The sequence below is a fragment of the Rana temporaria genome, chromosome 5 (assembly GCF_905171775.1).
Source record: "Rana temporaria chromosome 5, aRanTem1.1, whole genome shotgun sequence".
Lineage (NCBI taxonomy): Eukaryota > Metazoa > Chordata > Amphibia > Anura > Ranidae > Rana > Rana temporaria.
The window spans coordinates 331842713-331869244 of record NC_053493.1 but is presented as its reverse complement, the minus strand read 5'-3'; the positions used below and the strand labels follow the sequence as shown (position 1 = coordinate 331869244).

Below are 26532 nucleotides of genomic sequence, written 5' to 3'. Positions count from 1 at the left end.
GCCGTAAACAGCTAATTTGTATACCCGACGCTGGAAAACGACGTGAATTCCACCCAGCGGCCGCCGGAGAATTACACCTACGATCCAAAGGCGTACGAAGCCAAAAGCCGTCGTATCTTGGTTTGAGGATTCAAAATCAAGATACGACGCGGCAAATTTGAAAATACGCCGGCGTATCAGTAGATACGCCGGCGTATTTCTACTGTGAATCTGGCCCTAAGGCTGCATTCACACCTGAGCGACAAAACGCCGGACGCTTCTGTCGCTTGAGGGGAGAATGCTGTCTATGGAGATGGTTCACATCTCATAGACGCCGAACGCCTGTCGCCTGAAAAAAAGTCCCGGACCCTTTTTTTCAGGCGACATAGGCGTTTTCCCATTGACAGCAATGGGAAGACTTTGAGAAAAAAAAAAAAGTGAAAGTTTTGTACTCGCGGCAAAATACGCCGCTACACGCGAACGCGGCTGTCGCTCAGATGTGAATGGGGTCTAAGTGTCTGACAAAAGCTTAGGCATTAAGGGGTTAGGGAAGGGTTGCACCTGTTTGTTGACAAGAGAATAATAATAATAAGCAGATGATGTGCTACAAAGAAACATTTAGGTAAAGTAGGCCTCAGTGATCAAATTTCATAAGATGCTTCTTTCTAAAAATAAATAAATAAAAAATAAATAAAATTAAATTAATTGTATAGTTAGGAGGTTGGCAAACAAGTGCATTACAACCAAAATACTACGTTGTGTTTTTGTCAGATTTGCTTTAGAGGGATTGCATTAATTGGATGTTTTAGGTATTGGCTTGGAAAAAGACAGACAGTGGCAGGGTTTTAATAGCAAAGTCTTCTAATAAAAAGATGTATGTGCACAGCAAGCATATTAGCCCAGCTAAGAGAATGGTTCCTTCAAATGGCTTCCACTCGATGGTGCGCCCTAGAAAAGCATGCCATCCCAGGCAAAGACCTAAAAAAAAACTGGATCTGCAGCGTAAACCAAGATCAAAACTCCTGAACTATGTTCCACTAACCATTATGGCAACAGTTAGAGCATGGCATAAACTCAAATCCACCACTTGGAGTGGTACTCCAACACCCATCAAATTAACCATATGTGTTCTTAATTTGCTTATTCCGGACCTTCACATGCATAAATGGACCAAACATGACTCCTTACTTTTGACTGACTAGTCCAAAAGGGTCAGATGAAACCTTTCCACAACCCCACAAGATGGACCTAAAACTTGCCCCATAATCCTACTATTGGTAGCTACAAATTGCTCACTGTCTTGGGAGCAACCCACAACTTTTGATCTCCATCCCCATACAGGCAATAACCTACTATTCACCCCAATCCTCCGGGGGTAGGGGGATCTCCCGTTTTTACAATGCATTACAAGAAAAGGCACAATTCCAGCACTCCCTCGCCTTTAACAAATGGGAGTGAGATCTAGGCAGATCCTACACAGGAATGCAATGGCAGAGCTCTCCAATCCCTATACAAAATGCACTGCACTGTTGGAACTCGCGCAAAACATTGTTCAAAGGACAAACTTAACCCCTCCGGCTCTTTATTTCATACCCTTAGGGCATTCCCAAACATAACGCACTACTGTCAGGAAGTCTTTTCAGTTCTTTCACAAATTACCAGATTGATCATATTGCCATCACGTAAACTAGCCTCCTTAAACCTAAATATAGATTCCATACCTATAGCTCACAGAAAAGTAATTGGCCACATATATCACTTGCAGCCGTGCGCAGCATAACCAAACTATGGAAAACTACTAAACCCCTAGTTCTACATGTCATTATGATGGTCCAGACCCACCCCGATTTGTGAGATGCTCCTGACAAAAATAACAAATCTTGCACCAAGCTGAGACGAATGTGGAACTCCTGGTCTAATTCCTATAAGACATATACTAGGAAGTAAATACCTGGTATTTTAGGCATGTCTCCCTTCCTGTCCCACCCCTCCTTCCTTTAGTCCTTCACACTCATTCTCTCCGTCCCACCCCCACTTTTCACCCACTTATCCACCCCCCTACCTAAAATACTATTGCATATTTTGTATACTTGAGGAAAATTGTTACAGATTTTTCTGATAGGATAAAAAAACTAGAGCTTATCTACTAAGATAATTGTACAGTCTGACAATCTTTAAAAGCTTGTTCGTGTTACATTTTACAGTATTTTTTGTTCTCTTGTTTCTTCATATGTATTACGGCAATATGACAATGTTTGTAACCTGATAATGCACAATAAAAAATATTGAAACCTTAAAATTTCTGTTTTCTGAACCTTTCATTGGTTTTAATCTGCAGCACATTCGGAAGTTGAAATCTCCTTGTCTGCACGAAATATACGTCGGTTGTTAAGTTTTCAGCGGTACTTGAGGTCCTCTCGATTCTTCCGTGGTGTCACTCCACAGAATTCACTGTACATTTTGGACGATGATTACAATGGACAAGCCAAGGTTTGTATTTGTTGTGTTTTTTTTCCTCTTTGTTGCTAAACATGCCAAATATATATATATATATATATATATATATATATATATATATATATATATATATATATATATATATATATATATATATATATATATATATATATATATATATATATAATATTCACAGCAGTTGGCATTGCAGCATCTTGCATTCAAATCTGGTCTGACCTCTGTAGCATGAACAGGCTGGAAGAGTTGTGTCCATTCTGGCAAGACATTGGTCCTCGTGACAATTTGGGGGAGATTTACTAAAACCGGTGGGCACAGAATCTGGTTTCTATCCTTGGCTTGTTCAATTAACCTTTGACAATAACACCTAAATGCTGATACTGTGTGAATCAGTTTTTGTAAATCTCCTCCTCCTGTGTATTGCTCATAGCAACTGGTAAAGTGTTTGTTTTTCTTTTGTTAATTGCACATTGAGCCATGGGTGAAGTATTCAGGTATATAGGGTTAGGCTGCTGCCCTTAGGAGATGTAACACTGGCAAACAGGCGCTGTAAGGATACCCCAATATAACCCTTTACATTCCCAGCATACCTCAGTTGTTTTGCTAGTGTTCCAAGAGATGACATTTTCTATCCTCCTGAAGCAAATCCTTTTTCTTTTTTTGCTCCACTAGCAAAGGTATACAACTGCTTCAGAGACACTGGTGCCTGATTTTGCAATTTTGCATCCACAAATTAAATTAAATGTCTTGCTCCTAGGTACCACTGGTGAAAAAAGGGGAATTGGCCTGTTAAATGTCTTCTGGGCACTGGACTCTGTGTGTTAGGCACTCACCTAGGCACTCTTGGTGCAATATGCGGAGTTGGCTACAAGGTGTTTTACAGGTATAGGGCCATGGTCCACTGTCCAAGGGAACCCTGTCCCTTAAGAATCCTTAGGAGGGACTATGCCCACTGGGAAGTTGAAGACTGCCAGATGGGGCATGTCCTCTTAGTCCTGTTTAGTGGGGACCATAGGAGGTTTTCAGCCAATGCCTCAGTAAGTCAGGACGCCTCTTATGTAACCCTGAATGTGTTGGTCCCCTAGGGAGTTATTTTTCAGGAGCATGGGCTGTGCAACTTTATTTTTTTGTTTAGCACCATTGGACTTACTGATTGCCCGTGTGCCTCTATCTCAGTCTGTGTAGCCTCCTACTGGTAATTCAAACGGCACACGCACACACCACTTTGGAATGCACAGCTATTCAGGCATGCTTATTCTCCAGGATGGGATTGGACTCCCTGCTGCCACCAATGGCTATTTACAGATTGGAATAACCCTCTGTCTGGGTCGCTACCCTTCCTGGAGGCCTCTTTCACCCCTTCAGGGGAAGCCCCTTTGGAGTTTTCTGTTACAGCCAAGGTTTATGGGGAAAAGTGTAGCCATATTGGCCATCTCAGAATGCGCAGTCCCTGAATTTTGTCAGTTTCCCCATAGGTGTTTGTTTCTGCATCCACATTTTCCCAGCTTCCTTACACCCTCGGCTCTATAGCTGCTCTATGTAACCTCTCCCTGAGATCCTCCTTTATTTTTTTTATTCACTGATACTTACCAGTGGAACACAATTGAAAACTGTGTAATATACTTTCACTGGAGAGCATGAATATTTTTCCCTCGCACTGTACAAACCTAACAGGGAAATTTGCTATAGCCTAGCAAGGTCATAGAAGACTCCTCCCCCAAATGATTTACAGACTTCTCCTTCCTGTTTCACTCAATTAGGTGGATACCCCTGTCTTCCTATGGCATCTGCTCTCTGGGAACAAATTATTCCTTATTTATTTTTATGCCCATCATTGCAGAGATGCTGGGGCCTTTTTTTTTCTCTTCAGCCACCTGTATTTTCAAAGATTGTTACCAATGAATCCTGTTCACAGTTCAGATTTTTTTTTTTTTTTTTGATAGGCGACTGGTTGACCCTATGTTGATGTGTGCTTCTGCAGTCAACTGTTTATTTGGGTCTGTTGACCCTTCTTGTTTCAAGTGGGCCTTGTTACAGCTTTTTTTTTTTAGCTTGTTGCTCACCCCTCGATTTATTGCTTGGGGACATCCCATAGTCTAAGAATAAACTTCTGTTTACTGTACGATTAACTTAATGGGAATTTTAACTTGCCAATAAATTCTGTATCTTGCAGTACAGAATACAGATCCCTCTCCTACTTTTAAGTGATCTCCTTATTACTTGCTTAGTTACTTGGGGCCTCAGAGTGGGCAGGGTTATATGGACACTAAATGTTGATGTGTCCTGTACTGTACTCAAGACACGGAATTTATAGGCACATCATATTTCCCATTTTTGTTTAGTTTTTTTTTTTTAACTGCCCTGGACAATTGATGCAAGCAGTGTGAACAGATACTATTCCTTCAGATCCATTTGGTTAACCACTTGAGCTCCCAGGCCCTTTTTTCTTTAATGCTGACGTAAACCCATTGATTTAACCGTTTAAAAAAAAAATGGTAAATTCACATCACGTGCTGGAAAAGTAACTCACATTGGTTGTGCTTTCTTCCAAACTGTCAAACCATCCAATGGCTGGTGTCATAACTGATCACATGTGCAGCATCATAGCAGTTGAAGATTAAACAGAGGCCAAGATGGCAGCTTCCTTGGCTGAAAACAAAAGTGTTCCACGTCAAAGGAGAAGTGTATGGCCAAAGCTATTTTGTCTTTTCTTCTCCTGTAGGTCACAGGACCGCAGTTTGTTCTGCACTACTGTGGCCCGTTTTCACTAGACCGCATGCTAAAGTCAGCTGTGGTTTGACGTCACTCAGCTGGTTCAGCCTCTGTAAAGTTGGGATCTATCCAATCTGGATTTGCCCAGATGCCTAGAAAGGTGCCTGGCTTAGCCTCTCAGTGATCCACCGAGAGCCGAGTTTGATTGCTCAGTTTCCACTGCAGAGACGGTGGGGACAGATGTGGCATGGAATTAATGCTGGATCTACCTAGGAGTATGTAATGTGTGTTTTTTTTTTTTTTTTTTTTTAAGTCTATACCTCTTTTAACCCTTTTGAGATCCAGTGTCCCCAGCCATAGAATGTGGCTGGGGACACAGGCACCTTAAAGAGTAGGAAGTGTCGAATGTAACAATTCTTTGGGCAGCTTTTGTAATGCAGCAAAATGAAGATTCCCCAAATGTGCAACCCTAATAGGAAAAGTATAAAATCTTGTTTATAGGCAGTCATCTTTCTTCTTATTTATTTTTATGAAATTTTTACGTTTCTGGGATTTTTTAGCAAATCGCAATCAATCAGATTTGAGTTTTCTTGTGTCGGGTCAGTGAAAAATGAATGCTGCTGAAATGGTATGGGTTATTCCAATTGTATATTGTTTTATTAAATAACCTCTGCAGCATTGCAACAATCAATCTGTAAGCATAATCTGCATGTCGCGAAGCTAGAGCAATATGTTTTCTCACTTTCAATATATATATTTTTTTTTTCTTCAGTGTATGCTGGAAAAAGTCGGAAACTGGAATTTCGATATATTTCTTTTTGATAGGTTGACTAATGGTAAGAGAATATTCTTGTTTGTTCGTGTGGCATTATTTTTTTGCAATACCCAGAAAGGACTTGAAGGGTATCTGTGGCAAAGTAAAATACTTGCATGTGGCTTGGGGTTTGGCTGATTCCATCAGAGATTTTCCATTTTTGTTTTTGCTTAGTGACGGAATCCTTTAAATGCATTTTTGGTATGTACACAAGAACTGTCCCTTTCACACTGAGGTGGTTTTCAGGTGCTTTAGTGCTAGACATAGCCCACTGAAAAGAGCCTGAAACCCGCCTCCCATTCATTGCAGTGTTTCTTTTCACAATGGGGCGGTGTGCTTGCAGGACATTACGAAAAGCCCTGCAAGCGGCATCTTTGGGGTTGATTGGGAACACTGTAAATAGCGCTCCCATTGCAATAAATGGGCAGTGCTACCAAAGTGTCTTGACCCTTTAATGCCTAAGCCTTTTTTCTGATATTTGTTGCTTACAAGTTAAAATCAGTATTTTTCGCTAGAAAATTACTTGGAACCCCCAAACATTATACTTTTAGCAGAGACCCTAGAGAATAAAATGGCGATTGAAAGACCGCTGCACAAATACTGTGCGACATAAAATATTGCAACAAACGCAAAACTAAAACGTAAAGTTGGCCCAATTTTTTTTGTATAGTGTAAAAGATGTTACGCTGAGTAAATGGATACCTAACATGTCACGCTTTGAAATTGCACACACTTGTGGAATGGCGACAAACTACAGTACCTAAAAATTTCCATAGGCAATGCTTTAAAAAAAAATAACGGTTACCAGGTTAGAGTTACAGAGACGGTCTAGTGCTATAATTATTGCTCTCGCTCTGCCGATCGCGGTTCTACGTCACGTGTGGTTCGCACACTGTTTACATTTGCAGGCGCAATTTGCTTATGCATTTTCTTTGCTGTGCAGGGACAGGGGCACTTTTTTTTTACATTGCGTTTTAAAAGAAAAGTTTTGCTCACTTTTAATACTGTCAAAAGGAATGTAAACATCCCTTGTGACAGTAATAGTTGGTGACGGGTACTCCTTTATGGAGAGATCCAGGGTCTAAAAGACCCCAAATGCCTCCTTTTTTGTACGTCAAAGTATTTAGATCGCCAAAAACAGCAATTCTGAATACTGTATTTTACATTTTTTTTAAACTGGTGCCATTGGCAGCCGAGTTGTACAACCCCCTAAATCCAAGGCCGCAAATGGGCGTACGGTTGGCGTGAAGGGGCTCCGTTCACACTGAAAAGACAGCCAAAAAAATGTCTGTAAAATAGCAAGGCCTAGATGGGAACAGCTTCATTACTTTTGGAGACACTGGGGGTTATTTACAAAAGGCAGATCCACTTTGCACTACACATGCAAAGTGCAGTTGCTGTAGATTCAAGGGGGACATGCAAGGACAATAAAAAAAACAGCATTATAGCTTGCACATGATTGGATGATAAAATCAGAGCTTCCCCTCATTTCAGATCTACCCCTCAGATTTACAGCGACTGCACTTCCAAGTGCAACTTCAAGTGTAGTTTGCACTTGTAGTTTGCACTTGTAGTGCAAAGTGGATTTGGCTTTGCTAAATAACCCCCACTGACCTGGAACAAGTATGCAGATAAAGGCAGAGCCCTTAATTTGCATTGTTTCAAGATTAGTGACTTGGAGATTACTGAAACTATTGGATCAGAACGGAGGCTTTTTTTTTTTTTTTTAACAATATTCAGAGCATATTTACAGTTTGTAAATTCAAGTTGGCTAGATCATGGCGTTATGGTGCAACCTGGGGCATTTACTTTATAAATACTGATCATGCAGACTAAGCACTGACGCCAGTGCGAAACGTTGGCCATACTGATTTTTGTGGGCTTGCAGTGACTGTATGCACAGTTGAAAATAAAAGACATCTCTTTTAAAGAAAATTTTGGAGTGCGGCTGTCCAGCTTTTGTTCTTTTGTTTTTTGATCATGCAGAATAATTGACCATTAAACACTAGTTTGAAATAAGATTTTTGCTCCAGGGTTTGTGGGTCCTCATAGGTTGAGCCCCTCCTTACATGGATTACAAAGCACTAACTTGTCTATTGTATTTCAGGAAACAGTCTGGTAACCTTAACCTTTCATCTCTTGAATCATCATGGTCTAATCGATCACTTCCACTTGGACATGGTGAAACTACGGAGATTTTTAGGTAAGACACAATTATTGCAGTTTAAATATCATATGTATTGGTGCTTTTGATTAGAGAATCATCTTTGTTCCATTTTATTTATTTTTTTCATTTCATAACCATCAGGAGTTGCTACTTGCAAATCGGGTTAACCACCTCCCATCTGGCCATACATTGTACAGTCCTCCTGCATTTCCCGCTCATAGCACGCAGGGGTGCAATCTGTGTCCACTGATCATTGTACTGGGCCACTCTGAGTGGCTTTAGTACTACGTGATCATTGTGAGTGATTACAGTAGTAAACAACTCTGTCGTTCATGGTGCATCATTTACTACTACACAACCTCTGTGATTGGTCACAGTGATTACATGGTACCAGGGCCAATCACAGCAGCCCTTTATCATTGGATAGCTGTGACCAATTACAGCATCACAGTAGTAAACAAAGGTTTCATGAATGAATTAAACTTTTAAACAGTTTTACAGATTTCTTATACAGTGATCATCACAGTATTAGAAAAAAAAGGTCCCGATCACTCCCCTGAGTAATAGTGTCCCTATGTCACCACCACCTCAGTCCCCCTTATCACTGTCACACCATTCCAAGTGTCCCTGATCACTGCCACAGCAGACATAGTGTCACCATAAGGACTTCACATGTGCAGTGCTCTCTGAAGAGCCCTCTGTGTTCAGATAGTTCTTTAGAGAGCATTTGACAGGCAGTAAAGTGGTATCGCTTTTTAACATCTTGGATACAACACAAGCACCCCCATTCACTTGAATGGACCGTGATTAGTGGTCATACAGGGGGTATAATTCCTGCCATGAATGTAAAGCAAAGTATCACAGCCATAGCATGTGTACACCCCCGGCCACTGCTTCTGCAGCTAAAGTTGGTAGCGGTTGAGGGGCAGTAAAACGGCAGCTTATCCCTAGGTTTTACAGTTGACATGGCAAGTGCTCCTTGAGTTTATTGAGCACAGTCCCTCTGCTTTGAATGCTGAAAGCTGTGTTGCAGAATAAGAGGCCAGTCATCTCTTGCATATTTGAATGTTCTTGGAGCTGCTTTGAGAAAAAACAAAGGGTAGCTTGTTATTGGCATTGTAGGCTACAAAACGTCTAGCAGTCGCAGGGATATTCTGCTTTTTTTACTCGTACATCACAGGACAGTTGACTCTTCGGCTATAGGGTTATGCTCCACATCCAGGTGATTGGGCACTGGCCAATGGCAAAGCTTAAAGCTGAACTCCAGCTTTTGATACACTTTGCATAGTTCCATTGAGCCAGCTTGGCCCAAACTATTTATGTCCCTCACTAATGTGAGGCCTCTGGATGTGTGGTATAAACTGATTGGCTGAGTTGGAGGTTGTAACCTCCTCAGCCCGCCTCTCTAACTCAGCAATTCAGAGAAAGCTGTGTGTTAATTGCTAGAATACATTGCTTTCACTGAATGGTGCTGATCAGACTGTTTTCTGGGTATGAGACCGTCTCAGTCTCAGCTCCAACCTGGAACACAGTGCTGTATGATGTATGTAGCCTCAGCTGCATACAGTTTATACTGCACATCCAGAGGCCTCACATGTTGGTGAGGGACAAAGTTTGTTTGGGCCAAACAAACTATGTAAAGTATATTAAACACTGGAGTTCAGCCTTAAAGGGTTTGTAAAGGATTTTTTTTTTTTTTTCCCCCCTAAATAGCTTCCTTTACCTTGGTGCAGTCCCCCTTCACTTACCTCATCCTTCCATTTTGCTTTCAAATGTCCTTAATTCTTCTGAGAAATCCTCACTTCCTGTTCTTCTGTCTGTAACTACACACAGTACTGCGAGGCTTTCTACCTGGTGTGGAGAAAGCCTCTTGAGGGGGCGAGCAGGCAAGTCAGGACACTCTCTACTTTGCAGATAGAGGAAGGAGCTGTGTGTTGGTGAACGTCCTGACACTCCTGCTTGCCCCCTCAAGAGGCTTTCCCCACACCAGGGAGAAAGCCTTGCATTACTGTGTGTAGTTACAGACAGAAGAACAGGAAGTGAGGATTTCTCAGAAGAAATAAGGACATTTAAAAGCAAAATGGAAGGATGAGGTAAGTGAAGGAGGACTGCACTAAGGTAAAGGAAGCTATTTAGGGGGAAAAAAATCCTTTACAACCCCTTTAACACTGCCCAGCATAACCCCTCCCACTCCCAGCATTGCCTCAGTTTTTTGCTAGTGTCCCTAGGTGATAGATCTGGCTCTCTCTTGAGAGTATTTTCTGATTTGATGCTTGAGGTTCTATTCGTAGGAAGAGATTGCTAAAGGGACTAAAGGGATTTATTTATTTTTACAACTTTCGCTATCATCCTCCACTTTCAGAGAGTCATGGGCCCATGTTGTTCTACTGCTGATACCATTATTACTGAACTGTGCCTTTTTAAAAAGGAGTTCCAGCCACCTGTGTGGACAAAAGTCAGCATCTACAAAAACCAAAAAAACTAGTTGTCAACTTTTAAAAAACAGCAGCTCACTTGTTCCACGATCCAGCAGTGTGCTCACCACAGTTGGTCTCACCTGCTGTCTTCGGTCACCGGCAACGGAATCATCACAATGAGCACCTGGCTGTGTAAGCTTGCAGCTGCACAGCCGGGTGCCCACTGTGCATTGTGATTGATGGATGCAGTCTTCTGGGACATGTCAATGTCCCAGAAGACTTGAGAAGAGGGAGAGAGGAGAACTTTGCAAAAGTGCCAATATTGCAAGAGGAGCGGGGGATGAGTCCTTAAAGCGGAACTTTCCCATTTGGGTGGAGTTATGCTTTAAAGCAGTATTAAACACTCTGTTCAGAATGCTTCTTTACATCAACCAGCACTGTACACGCCTTGGTCCTGTTTCACCGACCTTTTGCTTCCTGCTGGGATGCATGCAGTATGCACCTCAGTTCATAGTCAAATGACTGTTGGCATGTTGAGCAACACTGAGTGATCAAAGCTGTCAAAAATGCAGGCCCTGCTCTGCTAGAGTTTCTGTTGGGGTACATGTATCTATGCAAGGAGCATCAGCACATGTAATTGCAGCCAGCAGGTTTGAACACACAGAGGGCATTCATTCAGTATTAATGGTCGGTGCTACATTGTAAACCCTAGATGAATATAAGACAATCTTTTGAGTAGTAGCTGGACATTGCCTTTGTACATTCTGTATTCTCAAACAGAACCTTTTTAATATTTTTAGCAAGATGCTGAATTTTACCAAGACTGTTTGTTTTTGTTTTACAGTTATGGTTCAAGAAGACTACCACAGTCAGAACCCATACCACAACGCAGTGCACGCTGCTGATGTGACTCAGGCCATGTACTGTTATTTAAAAGAACCCAAGGTAAAAAATCTTTTTTTTTTTTTTTTTTTCTTGCGATGAAAATACAGCGCTCTAGAGTTCTTTAAAACCATAAACGGTTTTGCTAGTCTTGCCATTTTTGCTCTGTTTGGATAGAACAAAAAAATACCTGTCCTATGGTCTCTTCCAGCTTGCCAAGTCTCTCACTCCATGGGATGTCCTGCTGGGTTTAATTGCAGCAGCAACACACGATCTGGATCATCCTGGTGTAAATCAGTTTTTTTTAATAAAAACAAACCACTACTTGGCAACTTTATATAAGGTAAGTGAGCCTAAAGGGTGCCTGCCTTATGCAGGTAAAAGGACAAAACTCATTTAATGCAGTTGTTTATTTACTTAGATTTTGAAATGCAGCTAATTTAGGTGCTTGAATCTGTTTTAATATCCATCCTAGAATTGCCTGTACCGAAGAATGTAGATTGTAAGTGCCAGGATCAGTACTTGTGGAAAGTGTGTGTATACAGTATATATCCTTTATTGCGCAATGGCATAAAATTACAGTATTTTCAAAAATGTAACCTGGTCACAATTACAATGTTGTTCATTGCCATTGTAAATAAGTGAATTTTAATTTTCAGAAGGTACAATGTATGGTGATTTTAAGAAGAACCCTTGTGCCAGTGTTTATTGTGCATGATTTCTACCTTCCTGAGGTTTGCTTGTTGTGTTGCATGTGGTATTGGCTACTTATATGCAACTTTTAACCCCTAAAGCGGAGGTCCACCCTAAAAACAAACATCTTAATAGATTCCCATTAATCTAAAAAAAAAAAAGCTTAAAAAAAATTACTTGCCTGCAAGTTGCTGTTATTAGGCAGATTTCCTAATCTGCCTAGTTCCTAGTCCTCGGTGGATCTACTAACCTTCATAACTCACCTGGCCTCCTAGGAAATGAGTGTCATCATTTTCCAGGAGTCTCTGGGCATTTCAGTGCTACGAGTGCCGTTTAATTGCGAATGCGCGAGATCTTCATTGTCATAACAACGGGGCGGGACGTTTCTCCGTCGACGCCAGTTGTCATGACAACAATACAAACTAACGGCGATACGAGCGCCTTTAACTGCGAATGCGCGAGATAGAGGTGCATGCTGGTTACCCAGCATGCACCTCTCTCCTGAAAACCAGGAAAAGATAGCGACTGTGCTTCACATGCCCTTAATTAAAATGGAAACCGCCACAATATCATGGGAGAAGATATTGAGTATGTTTTTATATTATTACTAAATCGATCGGGAGCGGCCAATATATTTATTTGTTTGTATGCTATCGTAATGTGTGGATCGTAAAAAAAAATAAAAAAATGTATGGCCGGACCTTTGCTTTAAGCCGTTACCCTTAGATTTACCTTCAATATCAAATGGGGGGGTGGGGGGTAAAGCTTTTCAGTGAAACCATAGATAGTTCTGTATCTCCTGTCCTTTTTTTTTTTTTTTTTTTTTTTTTTTTTATTTGTCGCTCCATTTTATTGAAGGTTGGCTGTACATTTGATAGTTTTGTAAATCGGAACACATTATGTTAATGAGCTGTTGATGCTCATAATTATGTGTATGAATTTCATGTCGGCACATTCAATTGGATGTTTACGGTTTTAGTGGACCGCTAAATGCAATTTTAGACCAATGAAGGCTTAAAGTTATTTACAAAAAACAACTCACTTTGCAAAAATTAGCTAGCCGTTTATGGTGTCCCCACCCAGGAAGCAAATTAAGTTGCACACACCCCTTGTTTCGCAATAAATGATAACTGTCAGTGGTGTGGTGGGCACAGATTCAGCACTGCTAACTCCCAATCATCCAGCTTTAAGGGCACAGATACGTAATGCATTATTGATTCATGGGTAATTAAAAGGCTCCACATCCAGATGTTATGCTGATAAAACAAGTACCGTATTTATCGGTGTATAACACACACTTTTTTCCACTTAAAATCAGGGGGAAATCCTGGGTGCGTGTTATACGCCGATCCCTGCTGTCTGTGAGGGGAAGAGGAGCGAGCGCCACCGATATATACATAGACGAGTGTACTAGGCTAGGCTCAACTCGCGGTCACGCCCAGTCCCGCCATTGGACCTGTGTTATGTCCATCATAGGAGCGGGACTGCGAGAGGAGCCGAGTACACAGGACATCCGGTTCTGTCTATCTCTGCGCCGCGGTAATTTTAAACGGGCAAGGCTGCATGGACACTGGGCAAGGCTGCAACGATGGACACTGATAAGGCTGCATTGATGGAGCCGTTGTCACCAAGACAGGAAGAAATTGACATCAATAACAAAGATTTCTTCCAGATCTGTGCAGTAATCCAGTGTGAGACTTCCTGCTGCCATGTAGTACTAGTAGCGATTATCACTTGACAGTCACATGTAATGTGTCTCTAATCTGATTTCTATATTAAGAACGTCGATAGCCACTTTTTTTTCCAAAGCGAGTATACACAATTTCTCTGATCTTTCACTTTTAATGAGGCTTAAATAACTGCTGACAGGTATAAAGTGCAGATCCCTGGCAGTTCTGGCACACCAATCCTTGGCACTTATTAGTGATAAAACTTGTCTGCCCCAACTTTACTTCTGCATATTTTTATTAAATGGAGAGACCGCACATCATAGTAATAGACCAATAGGAATGTGGGGGGGGGGGGGGGGGTGATTAGTAATAGCAGACCCTGAAGTATTGGAGCTTTGCCTGTTTGGCAGTAAGAATGTGGTTTTAATTGGTTCTACAGCATGCTTTATTCCTGCAACAATGTTCTCTTTCTATTTATTGGGGATATAATGCAGTGTAATTTTGTTTTGCTTAGTTTAGGGCAGGGGTCTCCAAACTTTCTAACCAAAGGGCCAGTTTACAGTCTTTCAGACTTGGGGGGGGCCGGACTGTGGCCGGCAGGAATCTAAAAAACAATTGTGGCATCAGTGGGAGTAAACCGTGCCCCATCTTTGGTATTGGGGGGAGGAATAGCATCACATTGGTGATCTCACTGGCAGGAATTATGCTCCATTTCTGGAGTCAGAGGGCAAAATAGTGTCTCATATCAGTGGGATGAATAGTGCCCCAAAGGGCCGGATAAATGCAAGCAAAGGGCCGCAGTTTGGAGATCCCTGGTTTTTGGGACCGTTTATAATAAGGAATTGTTTGGCTGGCAGCAGATTAATGGATCTTTGGTGTATGATATCATGGCTGAGGTTCAGTGTTCTACTCAAGAATACCATGTACTTTATAAATAATAAAAGTATATAATGTAGGGAGTCTGTTGCAATTTTTTTTCTAATGCTTGTCTGTCTGTCTGCTTTTTAGAATACCTCAGTATTAGAAAACCACCACTGGAGGTCAGCAGTGGGCTTGTTGCGAGAATCTGGTTTGTTTGCACACATGTGTTTGGAAGAAAGGTATGTTGCGGTTATTCATTCTTCTAGTTGGTTAATATGAAATGTTTAGGTCCCTCACATTATTCTGTGATATTTGGAGCATCCGTTCAAAAATGTGGTGGTTATTTTGAACTAAACAGTGCTTGCCCCACACCACTTTTATTTAATAAAAGCTATATGCTTAATCAATAAATACACTGGTAGATGTAAAAAATGGCACTCATAACCAAGTGGCAAACTATAAATTAATAATGCTAATATTACATAAATAAAAATAGTGACTGGATTTAAATAATAAAGTGACTTGTGATATGTGTAAATGCAGCAAAACAAAGTGCTTGGTGCTGCGTGCTTCAAAGATGATTGTAATTCCCCCACTGTGCGGTTCCGCACTCACCACATGGGTTGGGCTACTCTGCCGTATAGCAAGAAGAGTCCACTGTGCTTTTAGGTCTTTTAAGCCTGAAGTTCCGATATGTCATATCTGGCACGGACGTTGGAACACACACTAGTCTGCAGACGGCACCAATCAACAAATACCGATGGCTGCACTGGGACGTTTCTTACCAGAGATTTTTTATCTAAGCTGTTTACTACTTTTAAAGGAGCTTTTATTATAAGATGCCTAAGCTGAATAAGGATTTTTAAAGGATCTTGCACTTTGAGGAGACCCCTGTTTGTATATTTCATGCCTGCACGTCCTGGCTTTTGAGCGCCACCCTAGGAGGCCAACCCATGCAGTGGAAGCATCCAGCGATAATTGCAGCGGGATAGGTCTCTCCTTGAGACCTAAAGCATGGCTGACTCTTCTTGCCATATGGCAGAGTAGCCCAACCCATCTGGTGAGTGCGGAACGACACAGTGGTGGAATTGCAATCACCTTTGGAACACGGAGCACCAAGCACTTTGTTTTGCTACATTTGCACATATGAGTAACTTTATTATTTGAATCCAGTCACTATTTTTAGTTATTTATGTAATATTAGCATTATTAATTTATAGTTTGCCACTTGGTTATGAGTGCTATTTTTGACATCTACCAGTGTATTTATTAAGCATATAGCTTTTATTAGATAAAAGTGGGGTGGGGCAAGCGCTGTTTAGTTCAAACCAACCACCACAAGGATCAACTCTGTTAGTATACAGAGGCGAACTATAGTGTTCAGGTGGCGCCGGTCTGTCAAGTGGCTAAGGAATCTGCTTTTTGTCAATTACAAAGAAGGTGAACCTGAAGGGAAACTAGTCTCAGAATTCCCATCATACTTCATCCACCCAACAGCTAAACATACTGGCCATCGCACCTGTCTAAGTGACAAGCGGAGTGAATGGGCAGTGAGCTCAGTATTGCTAAACTGCACAGAGATCAGGGTATCGAAGATGGACACTAGCTTCTGTGCTGGCATCCATGTAACAGATTCATGCACTTGTTTCCATCCTATACTTTAATATATCAGAAGGTTGTTTTATATAATCTGTACAAAAGGTTTCAATGTTTAATTTGTTTTTTGTTTTTCAGAACACAAATGGAAAGCCAGTTGGGCTCCATCATTCTTGCTACAGACATTAGTCGGCAAAATGAGTACCTGTCCCAGTTCAGAACCCATCTAGATAAAGGTGACTTATGCCTGGACAATGCTGACCATCGCCATTTCATCCTGCAGGTATTCGGTTTTGTACAGCATATATTTATCATATTCGTTCACCTTAACGTCCCATTTATGGTGGTGTTTAAAAATGTGCATATTTTTGTTGCATTTTCAAGTTCCCAGGGACACCTCAGGTCCGTGTTTACAGATAAAATATTGTCATCATGAATTGTACTCAGAGCTGGCATCATTGGTTTGTTTTGCTATTGCCGTCGGATCATAACCTCTATTTTAACCACTTCCATACCGTGCAAATTCCAGCACTTTTCCAGCAAGAAAATTACTCCGAACTCCAAACATAATTTTTTATAAAATATAATCTATATATATATATATATATATATATATATATATATATATATATATATATATATATATATATATATATATATATATATATATATATATCTCATTTTTAGCAGAGACCTTGGGGAATATAATGGCGGTCATTGCAACTTTTTATGTCACATGGTATTTGCGCAGCAATTTTTCAAACGCAATTTTTTGGGAAAAACTTTCATGAACACAAAACAGTAAAGTTAGCACATTTTTTGGTATAATGTGACAGATGATGATGCACCAAGTAATGAGATGCCTCACATGTCAAGCTTTAAAATTGCGCACACTCGTGGAATGGTGCCAAACTTCGGTACTTCCAAATCTCCATAGGCAACACTTTAACATTTTTTACAGGTTACCAGTTTAGAGTTACAGTGGAGATATTGGGCTAGAATTACTGCTCTCGCTCTAATGTTCGAGGTGATACCTCACATGTGTGGTTTGAATGTTGTTTACATAGGCGGACGTGACCTACATATGCATTTTGCTTCTGTGTGCACTTAAATTTTTATTTTATTTTCCCCTTTCCCTTTAAAAAACATATTTTTTATCACTTTTATTCCTATTACAAGAAATGTAAACATCCCTTGTAATAAGAATAGTGTGTGACAGGTTCTCTTTATGGAAAGATGTGGGGGTCTATAAAACCCCACATCTCTCCTCCAGGCTGGAAAGCCTGAGATCAAAAAATAAATAAAAAAATGAACGATCTCAGGCTTTCCAGCCGAATCCCCGGCATTGTTTACTTCCGCCGGCCCGGATGTGACGTCATAATGTCATGCTTAGGCCTCCTAGAGTCAGAGACTGTCGGGAAACATCTTGCCCTCTGGTTTCTCTGACTAACTTCCGGCACCGGCGGATTCCTTCTATGGCTCACTGATCGCATGGGTGAGCCGGTAAAAGCACCGGAGGGCTGCAGGAGGGGGGATGTCCCCTCCCACTGCCTGTAAGAATGATCAAGCAGCTGAACAGCCGCTATGATTGTTACGGTGAAGGGAATCGCCGGCTGAAAAGCTGCAGGCATCCATCAGATATCGCCACTAAAAACACAGGACGTCATATGACGTTCTGCGGTATGGAAGTGGTTAATTAAAAAAAAAAAACATTATATACTTGGATTGCAGTTTACCAAACATTTTTCATTGTCTTTGTCTCCAGTCCAGACTGGTAATCTGGCCAGTAAAACACCACCTGTATTAGAAAACTGAGAGAAACGGCTCTGGATGAATGAACACAGACAGCAGCATTGTCAGGCTAGGGGGGGTTGCTGGTATAGATAGCGTTTAAATGTATCATGATATTTATATACACTAATAAACTGAAGCCAAACACCAGCTCACACTTTATAATCAGTTGGAGCAAACAGTTATTTTTATTTTGGGATAAAGGTTTTGCATGAATAAATAAATAAAAGTTAATAATTGTATTCACCCCTGCCAGTGTTAAGTGTCTCATTCATATAAACTACGGCATTCTGTTGGAGAGTTTATGCTTTTGAATGTATGGTGGAATATAAGGAACTCTGTATGCTACATGGCTCTTAAGGGGGAGGGGGGGGATGTAATATCTTAATCATACAGTACAGGACACAGGTTTTGTATTCATAATACCACAGTGTAAGCTGTGCATCCAGATCTGTGCTACCTTGGACGCTCACCTTGGAACATTGTGTAACATGTTGTGAGCCACAGCATGCTTTACAGGTCCAGGGCCATGGTCCATCCCTATAGAACCCAGACCATAAAGACCCTTCTGGGGGCATAATCACTATGAAGCTTGGACCCTGTTTAGGGACCAGCATTATATACAGATAGTTTATATATATATATATATATATATATATAAACTAATATATTTAGTACAGACCAAAAGTTTGGACACCTTCTAATTCAAAGAGTTTTCTTTATTTTCATGACTATGAAAATTGTAGCTTCACACTGAAGGCATCAAAACTATGAGATGTGTCTGCTGCAAAAGGTGGCTACTTTGAAGAACCTAGAATATGAAGTATGGAGTTACTTACCGGTAACGTCCTTTTCCAGGAGTCTTTCAGGACAGCCACCTTAGAGAGATCCCGGCTCCTCCCCTCTCAGGAAACACCGCCTTCAATCAGAGATTTAAGCCTCATCCTCCCACTAGCCCTTCAGTTTATCACGAGCACCTCCGGCCAACTGGGGAGACACAAGAACACGTCATACAACACAAACATTACAATCTTACCTGACGGTCTTATGTGATGAGTCCTCAGACGTCCAGTACCTGGGTGGGTACCGGTGCTGTCCTGAAAGACTCCTGGAAAAGGACGTTACCGGTAAGTAACTCCATATTTCCCTGGATCGTCTTTCAGGACAGCCACCTTAGAAAGGATAAGCGAGCACCTTACCTTAGGGTGGGACTACTGCTTGCAGAACTTTACGACCAAAGGCTTGGTCCTTTGCTGACAGCAGATCCAATCTGTAGTGCTTGACAAACGTGTTGAAGCTGGACCACGTTGCAGCCTTACAAATTTGCTCAGGAGAAGCACCAGCCCATTCCGCTTGTGAAGCTGCAGCCGCTCTAGTGGAATGTGCCCTGATCCCATCTGGGGGGTCTGGCCCTCCTAACTCATAAGCTTGAACAATAGCCGATTTAAGCCATCTGGCTATAGTCCGTCTGGACGCCCTGGATCCTTTCTTAGATCCTGAAAATAATACAAAAAGGGACTCTGACTTTCTAAATTGTCTAGTGCATTCTAAGTATTGGAGAATGCACCTCCTAACATCTAAATTATGGAATGAACGTTCCTGTTCCCTCACAGGATTAGAACAAAAAGTGGGTAGAATGATTTCTTGGCTCCTATGAAATCTTGAAGCCACCTTTGGCAAGAAGGCCGGATCGGTTTTGAAAATAATCCTGTCCGGAAAAATTTGAAAATAAGGGGCCCTGATGGAAAGGGCTTCGAGTTCGCTGACTCGTCTTGCCGTGGTAATTGCCACCAAAAACACCGTTTTGAGGGTAATTAGTTTCAAAGAACAGGATTCTAGTGGTTCACAAGGCTCTTTTGTAAGAGCCTGTAAAACCAAAGAGAGGTTCCAAACTGGAAGGGAAGAGGTTCTAACTGGCCTCTGTCTACTTAGACCCTTGAAGAACCTTGCTATCCAAGGGTCTAAAGCTAGTTGTTTTTCTAGAAAAACGCTTAACGCAGAAACTTGTCCTTTCAATGTGCTAAGTGCCAAACCTTTGTCTGCACCTGACTGTAGGAATTCTAGCACTGCCACTGAACTATGAACGTCAAAGGAGCCTTCTGAGCACCATATGTTAAAACGTCTCCACACCTTACAGTAGATGTTTTGAGTTTCTACTTTCCTACAATTTAGGAGAGTCTTAATCAGACGCTCAGAAAAGCCCCTGCCCCTCAACAATGACTCCTCAGAAGCCAGGCTGCCAGGTTCCACCTGTCTATGTGAGGGCAGCAGAATGGACCCTGAGAAAGAAGGTCGGTCTGGGCCGGAAGGATCCAAGGAGGTTCTATTGCCAGGTTCCTTAGAATGGAGAACCACGGTCTCCTCGGCCAATAAGGAGCGATCAAGATGAGGATCGTATTCTCCCCTTGCAACTTCCTCAAAACTGCCGGAATCAGGACCGGAGGGGGGAAGGCATAGCACCTTGAAAATGCCCAAGTCTGGGCGAGTGCGTCTATTCCTAGCGCTCCGTCCCATCTGTTTAGGGAGAAGAAAAGACTTGTCTTGGTATTGTGTTTCGAGGCAAAGAGGTCTATGCATGGTGTTCCCCATCTCTGAACAATCATGTTGAATACCTCCTGCTTTAAGATCCAATCGCCTTCCTTCAGAGTTGTTCGGCTGAGGAAGTCCGCTGTCTGGTTCTGATCTCCCTTCAAGTGGGTTGCAGACAGGGACAATACATTGAGTTCGGCCCACTTCAGGATGGCTTCTGCCAGAAGCCATAGGGAGCAACTTCTTGTACCCCCCTGCCTGTTGATGTAGGCTACTGTTGGGGAATTGTCCGAACGGATTCTCACATGTTGTCCCTGAAGTTCCCCCTGAAAGGCTCTGAGCGCTAGTTCTACTGCTCTCAGCTCCCTCCAGTTGGAGGATCTTAGAGCGTCCTCTTTCCTCCAGGTCCCCTGGACCCACTTGGGACTCAAGTGTGCTCCCCAACCTGAACCGCTGGCATCTGTTGTGACTGTTTTGGTCACTGGCAGGATCCACTCGAGACCTTGGGACAGATTTGCTCCCTTTCTCCACCACCAGAGTGACCTTTTGACCTGATTTGGGATGGAGATTAAGGCATCCAAGGAGGTCTGACTGTGGTCCCAAACCTTCAGAATAAATAACTGAAGAGGACGAAAGTGCAGTCCCGCCCAATGTACTGCCGGAAGTGTGGATGTTAGTAATCCCAATCCTGACATGGCCTCCCTGACTGAAACCTGACTGTTGCTCTGCAACCGCAACATGGTCTTGTCCACCTTTAGGACCTTTTCGGAGGGAAGAAAGACCCTTTGGATCGTTGAGTCCACCACATAACCCAGGAAGGTGACTCTCTGGGCTGGGACTAAACTGGACTTTTCTAGGTTCAGAAGCCATCCCAATTTCTCCAGGATGTCTCTTGCTACCTGAAGATCCTGAACCAACTGATCCGCTGAGGGTGCAAACAGGAGAAGATCGTCTAGATATGCAACTATCGAAAGACCTTTGAGTCGCAGAAAGGCCAGAACTTCTACCATCACTTTTGTGAAGATTCGGGGAGAAGACGATAGCCCAAAGGGGAGAGCTTTGAACTGCCAATGCACTACCCGATTCCCAGTCCTTACTGCTAGCCTCAGATATTTTTGATGATCCTCTGCTATGGGAATATGCAGATATGCATCCTTTAGATCGATCGATGCCATGAAGCAGTTTGGCGGGAGTAACGCTCTGACCGAATAGATCGAATCCATTCTGAATCTCCTGTACTTGACGGAGACATTCAGAGGCTTCAAATTCAGGATGAGCCTGAATTTCCCTGATGGCTTGCGGACCACAAAAATGTGGGAGTAAAAGCCTCTGTTTGTCTCCGGACCTGGCACCTGGACAATCACCTCCTGCTCTTCCAATTCCTGTAGAGAGGATAGAAGAGCGGAGGCTTTTTCCCCGCATATTGGTAGGTTGGTAATCAGAAACCTGAGAGGTGGGGGATTTGAGAACTCCAACCTGTAGCCCCGTCTGATGATCCCCAAAACAAATTGATTTGTGGTGGTCACCTCCCACTGTGGGAGAAAGGCCCCCAACCTTCCTCCCACTGTTACCGTGTCACTGGGCCTTTTTGGGCTGTTCAGGAGGGCGAAAAATCGCCGCCCCACGCCCTTTCCCCTTAGGTCCCCAGAACTTCTTTTGTTGACCTGTTTTAGGGGTCTCAGATTTCCTCGGAAACTGAAATTTTCTTTTTGTCTGTTGCCCAAATTTTCTTTTAAGGGGAAAAGCCTTCTTTTTATCAGCCGTCCTATCCAGGACGGCTTCCAGACCAGGCCCAAATAATAAATCTCCGGTAAGCGGTATGCCACAGAGTTTTATCTTAGACGCACTGTCCCCCTGCCACGTCTTAAGCCACAAGGCTCTCCTGGCTGAATTGGTCAGGGCTGAAGATCTGGCGGACATGCGTACTGATTCGGCCGAGGCATCTGCCAGATAGGCCACCCCTTTAAGGAGCGTGGGAAAAGAAGCAAGGATAACATCCTTTGCTGTATTAGCTTCGATATGCGCCTTGATTTGCGTGAGCCAAAACTCCATATTACGAGCCACTACCGTGGCTGCCATGGCGGGTTTGAGATTTGTCTGTGATGATTCCCAGGACTTTTTCAAAAGGGAATCCATCCTCTTATCCATGGGGTCAGAGAGTACCCCCATATCCTCGAAGGCCAGATCTGTATTTCTGGATACCTGAGAAAATGCTGCGTCTAGTTTTGGAGTTTTATTCCAAACTAAACTATCTTCACCTGCAAAGGGAAACCTCCTTTTTAGTGCATTAGAGAAAAAAGGTTTCCTCTCTGGGTCTTGCCATTCTTTTTTAATGGCATTGACCAACACATCATGGACTGGAAAAACTTTCTTTTTCTGTTCCTCCAGACCTTTATACATTTGGTCATGTAATGACAAAACTTTCTTTTCCTCCTGGATACCTAGAGTGGTGTGGATGGCATCTAAAAGTTCCTCCACATCCTCTAGAGAAAGTTTGTACCTTGAGGCTTTGGAGGACTCCCCGTCCAGCCCCTCTATATCTGATTCCTCCTGGGAACCAGAAATGGCGCTACCCGCTTCTTCCTCAATGTCCTCCGCTAGACCCTCCGGTTTCTCGCCACTACTAGGGAGAAAATCCGTGGGATTAGGTGAAACAACCTGCTGTGCTGGTGGGACACTGCTTTGGGGCTGGGGCAGTTGAAAAGAGGAAAAAAGAGCTTGAAAGGACTGGAAGGTACTAGAAAGCTCCTTAACTGACGCCGCTAGATCTGCCCCCTGTTCTGCTGTCTGTTCTCTTAAAACATCCCCAATACAACGCTTACAGAGCGTTTTCAACCAGGTTTCCCCTAGTGTTGATCTGCACACAGGGCACTTCCTTTTAGAGCCATGGGCTGATTTGCTTGAGGCTTTCTGAAAAGAGAAGCAAACAAAAGACAGCAGCACATTAGCTGGGGCCCACCAGCAATAAACACAGGGATCACCAGGAGTGCCCCCCAGGACCAACCACCACCAGGGTCCCAGAAACTCCTATCCCCACCGACCACCAGGAAGGGAAAAACACCCGTGGAGCTAATCGGGTATAGGCAGGTGAACACCACCCCAGGGTTCACTTACCTGCGGCTGGCTGGCGCTTTCCTCGGATGGAGCTGTCCTCGAGACCTCTGTCTCCAACATTGCTGCTCAGCGGAGCGGTGGTCCGTTGTCTCTTTAGCTGACACCTCAGACTGAGAGACTGCACCAGCCAGCATGCGTGGTCCGCTTTCCTAGGCCGCGTCCGGAACCGGAAGACGCGGCCTCGTGTGGCTGTCCCGCCCCCAACCGGAACTGACGTCGCCCGTCCTCCGGACCAGCGAGCTCCAAGCTGGCTGCAAAGCAGGGGGGACCTGAGGCAGCCCACAGCGCCACCCTAGGCAAAGAAAACGACGGACCTCCCAGCTTACTCTTCTCCCCAAAGAGACGCTGGGACGCACATGCGGCGCTGCAGGTGACGACTCACTAGCCGGCCTGAGCGCCAAATTCAAAAAAATAAAAATGTAAAATTTTTTAGGCAGAAGAACTCAATCTTCTAAAAATTGCCCAATAAGCCTTAGCTTCCCCAGCCATCGGCTCCTGGTTCCACAGCGGTGTCTCCCCACCGGAGGAAACACCATAACTGAAGGGCCAGTGGGAGGATGAGGCTTAAATCTCTGATTGAAGGCGGTGTTTCCTGAGAGGGGAGGAGCCGGGATCTCTCTAAGGTGGCTTAGTCCTGAAAGACGATCCAGGGAAATATATTTTCAGTTGTTTCACACTTTTTTGTTATGTATAATTCCACATGTGTTAATTCATAGTTTTGATGCCTTCAGTGTGAATCTACAATTTTCATTAGGGTTGTCCCGATACCGATACTAGTATCGGTATCGGGACCGATTCCGAGTATTTGCGGGAGTACTCGTACTCCCGCAAATACCCCCGATACCGAAATAGAATACTACCCCCCCCCCCCCGCACGCCGTTGCGTCGCATCCCGCCGCCGTTACGCCACATCCCCGCCGCCGACTGGTTAATACGCGCGGGGAACATTACAGCTTTCATTTGAATAGCTGTAATGATTCGCGCCGCGTATAGACACTCCCCCTTGCTCGGGTGAACTGTCCTATCCCGAGCAAGGGGGAGTGTCTATACGCAGCGCGGCGCGAATCATTACAGCTATTCAAAGCTGTAATGTTCCCTGCGCGTATTAACCAGTCGGCGGCAGCGGGATGCAGGTAAGGGGGACATGGCTGGATATGGGGGGAGACAATGGCTGGATATGGGGGGAGACATGGCTGCATTTGTGGGGGGACATGGCTGCATTTGTGGGGGGACATGGCTGCATTTGTGGGGGGACATGGCTGCATTTGGGGACACATTTAAAAAAAAGTATCGGTATTCGGTATCGGCGAGTATTTGAAAAAAAGTATCGGTACTCGTACTCCGTCAGTGGTATGGGGACAACCCTAATTTTCATAGTCATGAAAATAAAGAAAACTCTTTGAATGAGAAGATGTGTCCAAACTTTTGGTCTGTACTGTGTGTGTGTGTGTGTATATGTGTGTGTATGTGTGTATGTGTATGTGTGTGTGTGTGTGTGTGTGTGTATATATATATATATATATATATATATATATATATATATATATATATATATATATATATATATATATATATGTATATATATGTATGTATATATATATATATATATATATATATATATATATATATATATATATTCAATTGCAACACAAGCAATATTGGCAGCAGTTATTAAAAACGACATTTCCTTTTTTAATCTGCAGCTTTCTGTAAAATCCAATGCAATAATCACAATCTGGAGGCGTTCCATATACAGTTGGTGTATGGAATGCTCAAGAGATGTCATTTGTTGCTTGTGTGATTGTCTCACAGATTTTCCTAGAAGTCTGCACTAGGATACAAGTCTGATTTTAGGCATCCTCTGCAACAAAAATTTCAGTTTTGGTTATCCCCTAAAGGGTTAATCACTGCTAAAAGAATGCAGACCCTGCCACAGAGCCCTGCAAGTACATCAGCTGATTAAAAATGAAAACCACTCCAATTCAGAATTTGTCCTGCAGAAGACTTGTAACAAAGATCTGTTCCTTCAGGGCAGAAATAGGTGGGACTCTGCAACAAAGTTTGAGAAAATTCTTGCAGTGTATATTAATCAGCCAGAGTTTTTTTTTTTTTTTTAAATAAAAGTGGAGTTACTCTTTAAACTTAACCACTCAGAGCTTAGCCTCAGGAGGATGACCATCTTTCAGCCGGTGTCCTGGACTGTGCGATTTGAGTTTTTACTTGCCTATAAATTCTGTCTTTTAGTGTAGAGTACAGGACACAGGCCATCCTCATTTCTATTCCTTGGTTACTCTACATTGCTTGATGACCATGTGTTGCATCACGCCACTGTTCATAAACTTTGCTGTCATTTCCGCCTAGAGACCTTTATATGATACTCGGACATTGGAATCTCCAGCCCACACTTAAAGGGGTTGTAAAGGTACTATCTTTGCTCTACATCCCGTGGGCGGACAACTAGAAAGCAGATTACCTGGGTGGCTTGGGTCAAAGGAAATGGGGACCTTTAAACTGGCATGTTTTGAGATGGAGCACCCTGGATGTGTATTTCCTGGCCTCCGATTCAACAAACTACCTGTTTGTGGCCAGGACCAAGGATTGTCTATCACTGACATTGGATACTTTGATAAACCCCTGGTCTCAGTTCAGGCTAATCGTTGCCTTCCCTCCACTGTGAGTTCTACCCCATCTGCTCCACAAAACGGCCCAGAAGAACCTGCTATGCAGACATACTTGGACTACTACAAGACCACCCCTTGCCTCTCCCCAAAAGGCCACTCTGTTGTCTCTGGGCCCTCTATTCTCAGTCACTGGCTTTAAAGGCATGGCAGT

At 43.0% G+C, this 26532-nt stretch overlaps 1 protein-coding gene across 6 annotated transcripts in view; it reads left to right on the top strand.

The window, feature by feature from the left end:
• PDE7A (phosphodiesterase 7A) overlaps positions 1–26532 on the top strand; it is a 127858-nt gene that overhangs the window by 92748 nt on the left and 8578 nt on the right. For all 6 annotated transcript variants that reach the window (XM_040354309.1, XM_040354312.1, XM_040354311.1 and 3 more), the window contains 7 exons: positions 2318–2469; positions 5939–6002; positions 8088–8183; positions 11409–11509; positions 11658–11789; positions 14818–14909; positions 16405–16549. In XM_040354309.1, coding sequence (XP_040210243.1) covers positions 2318–2469; positions 5939–6002; positions 8088–8183; positions 11409–11509; positions 11658–11789; positions 14818–14909; positions 16405–16549 — 782 coding nt within the window. The remainder of the gene's footprint in view (positions 1–2317; positions 2470–5938; positions 6003–8087; positions 8184–11408; positions 11510–11657; positions 11790–14817; positions 14910–16404; positions 16550–26532) is intronic.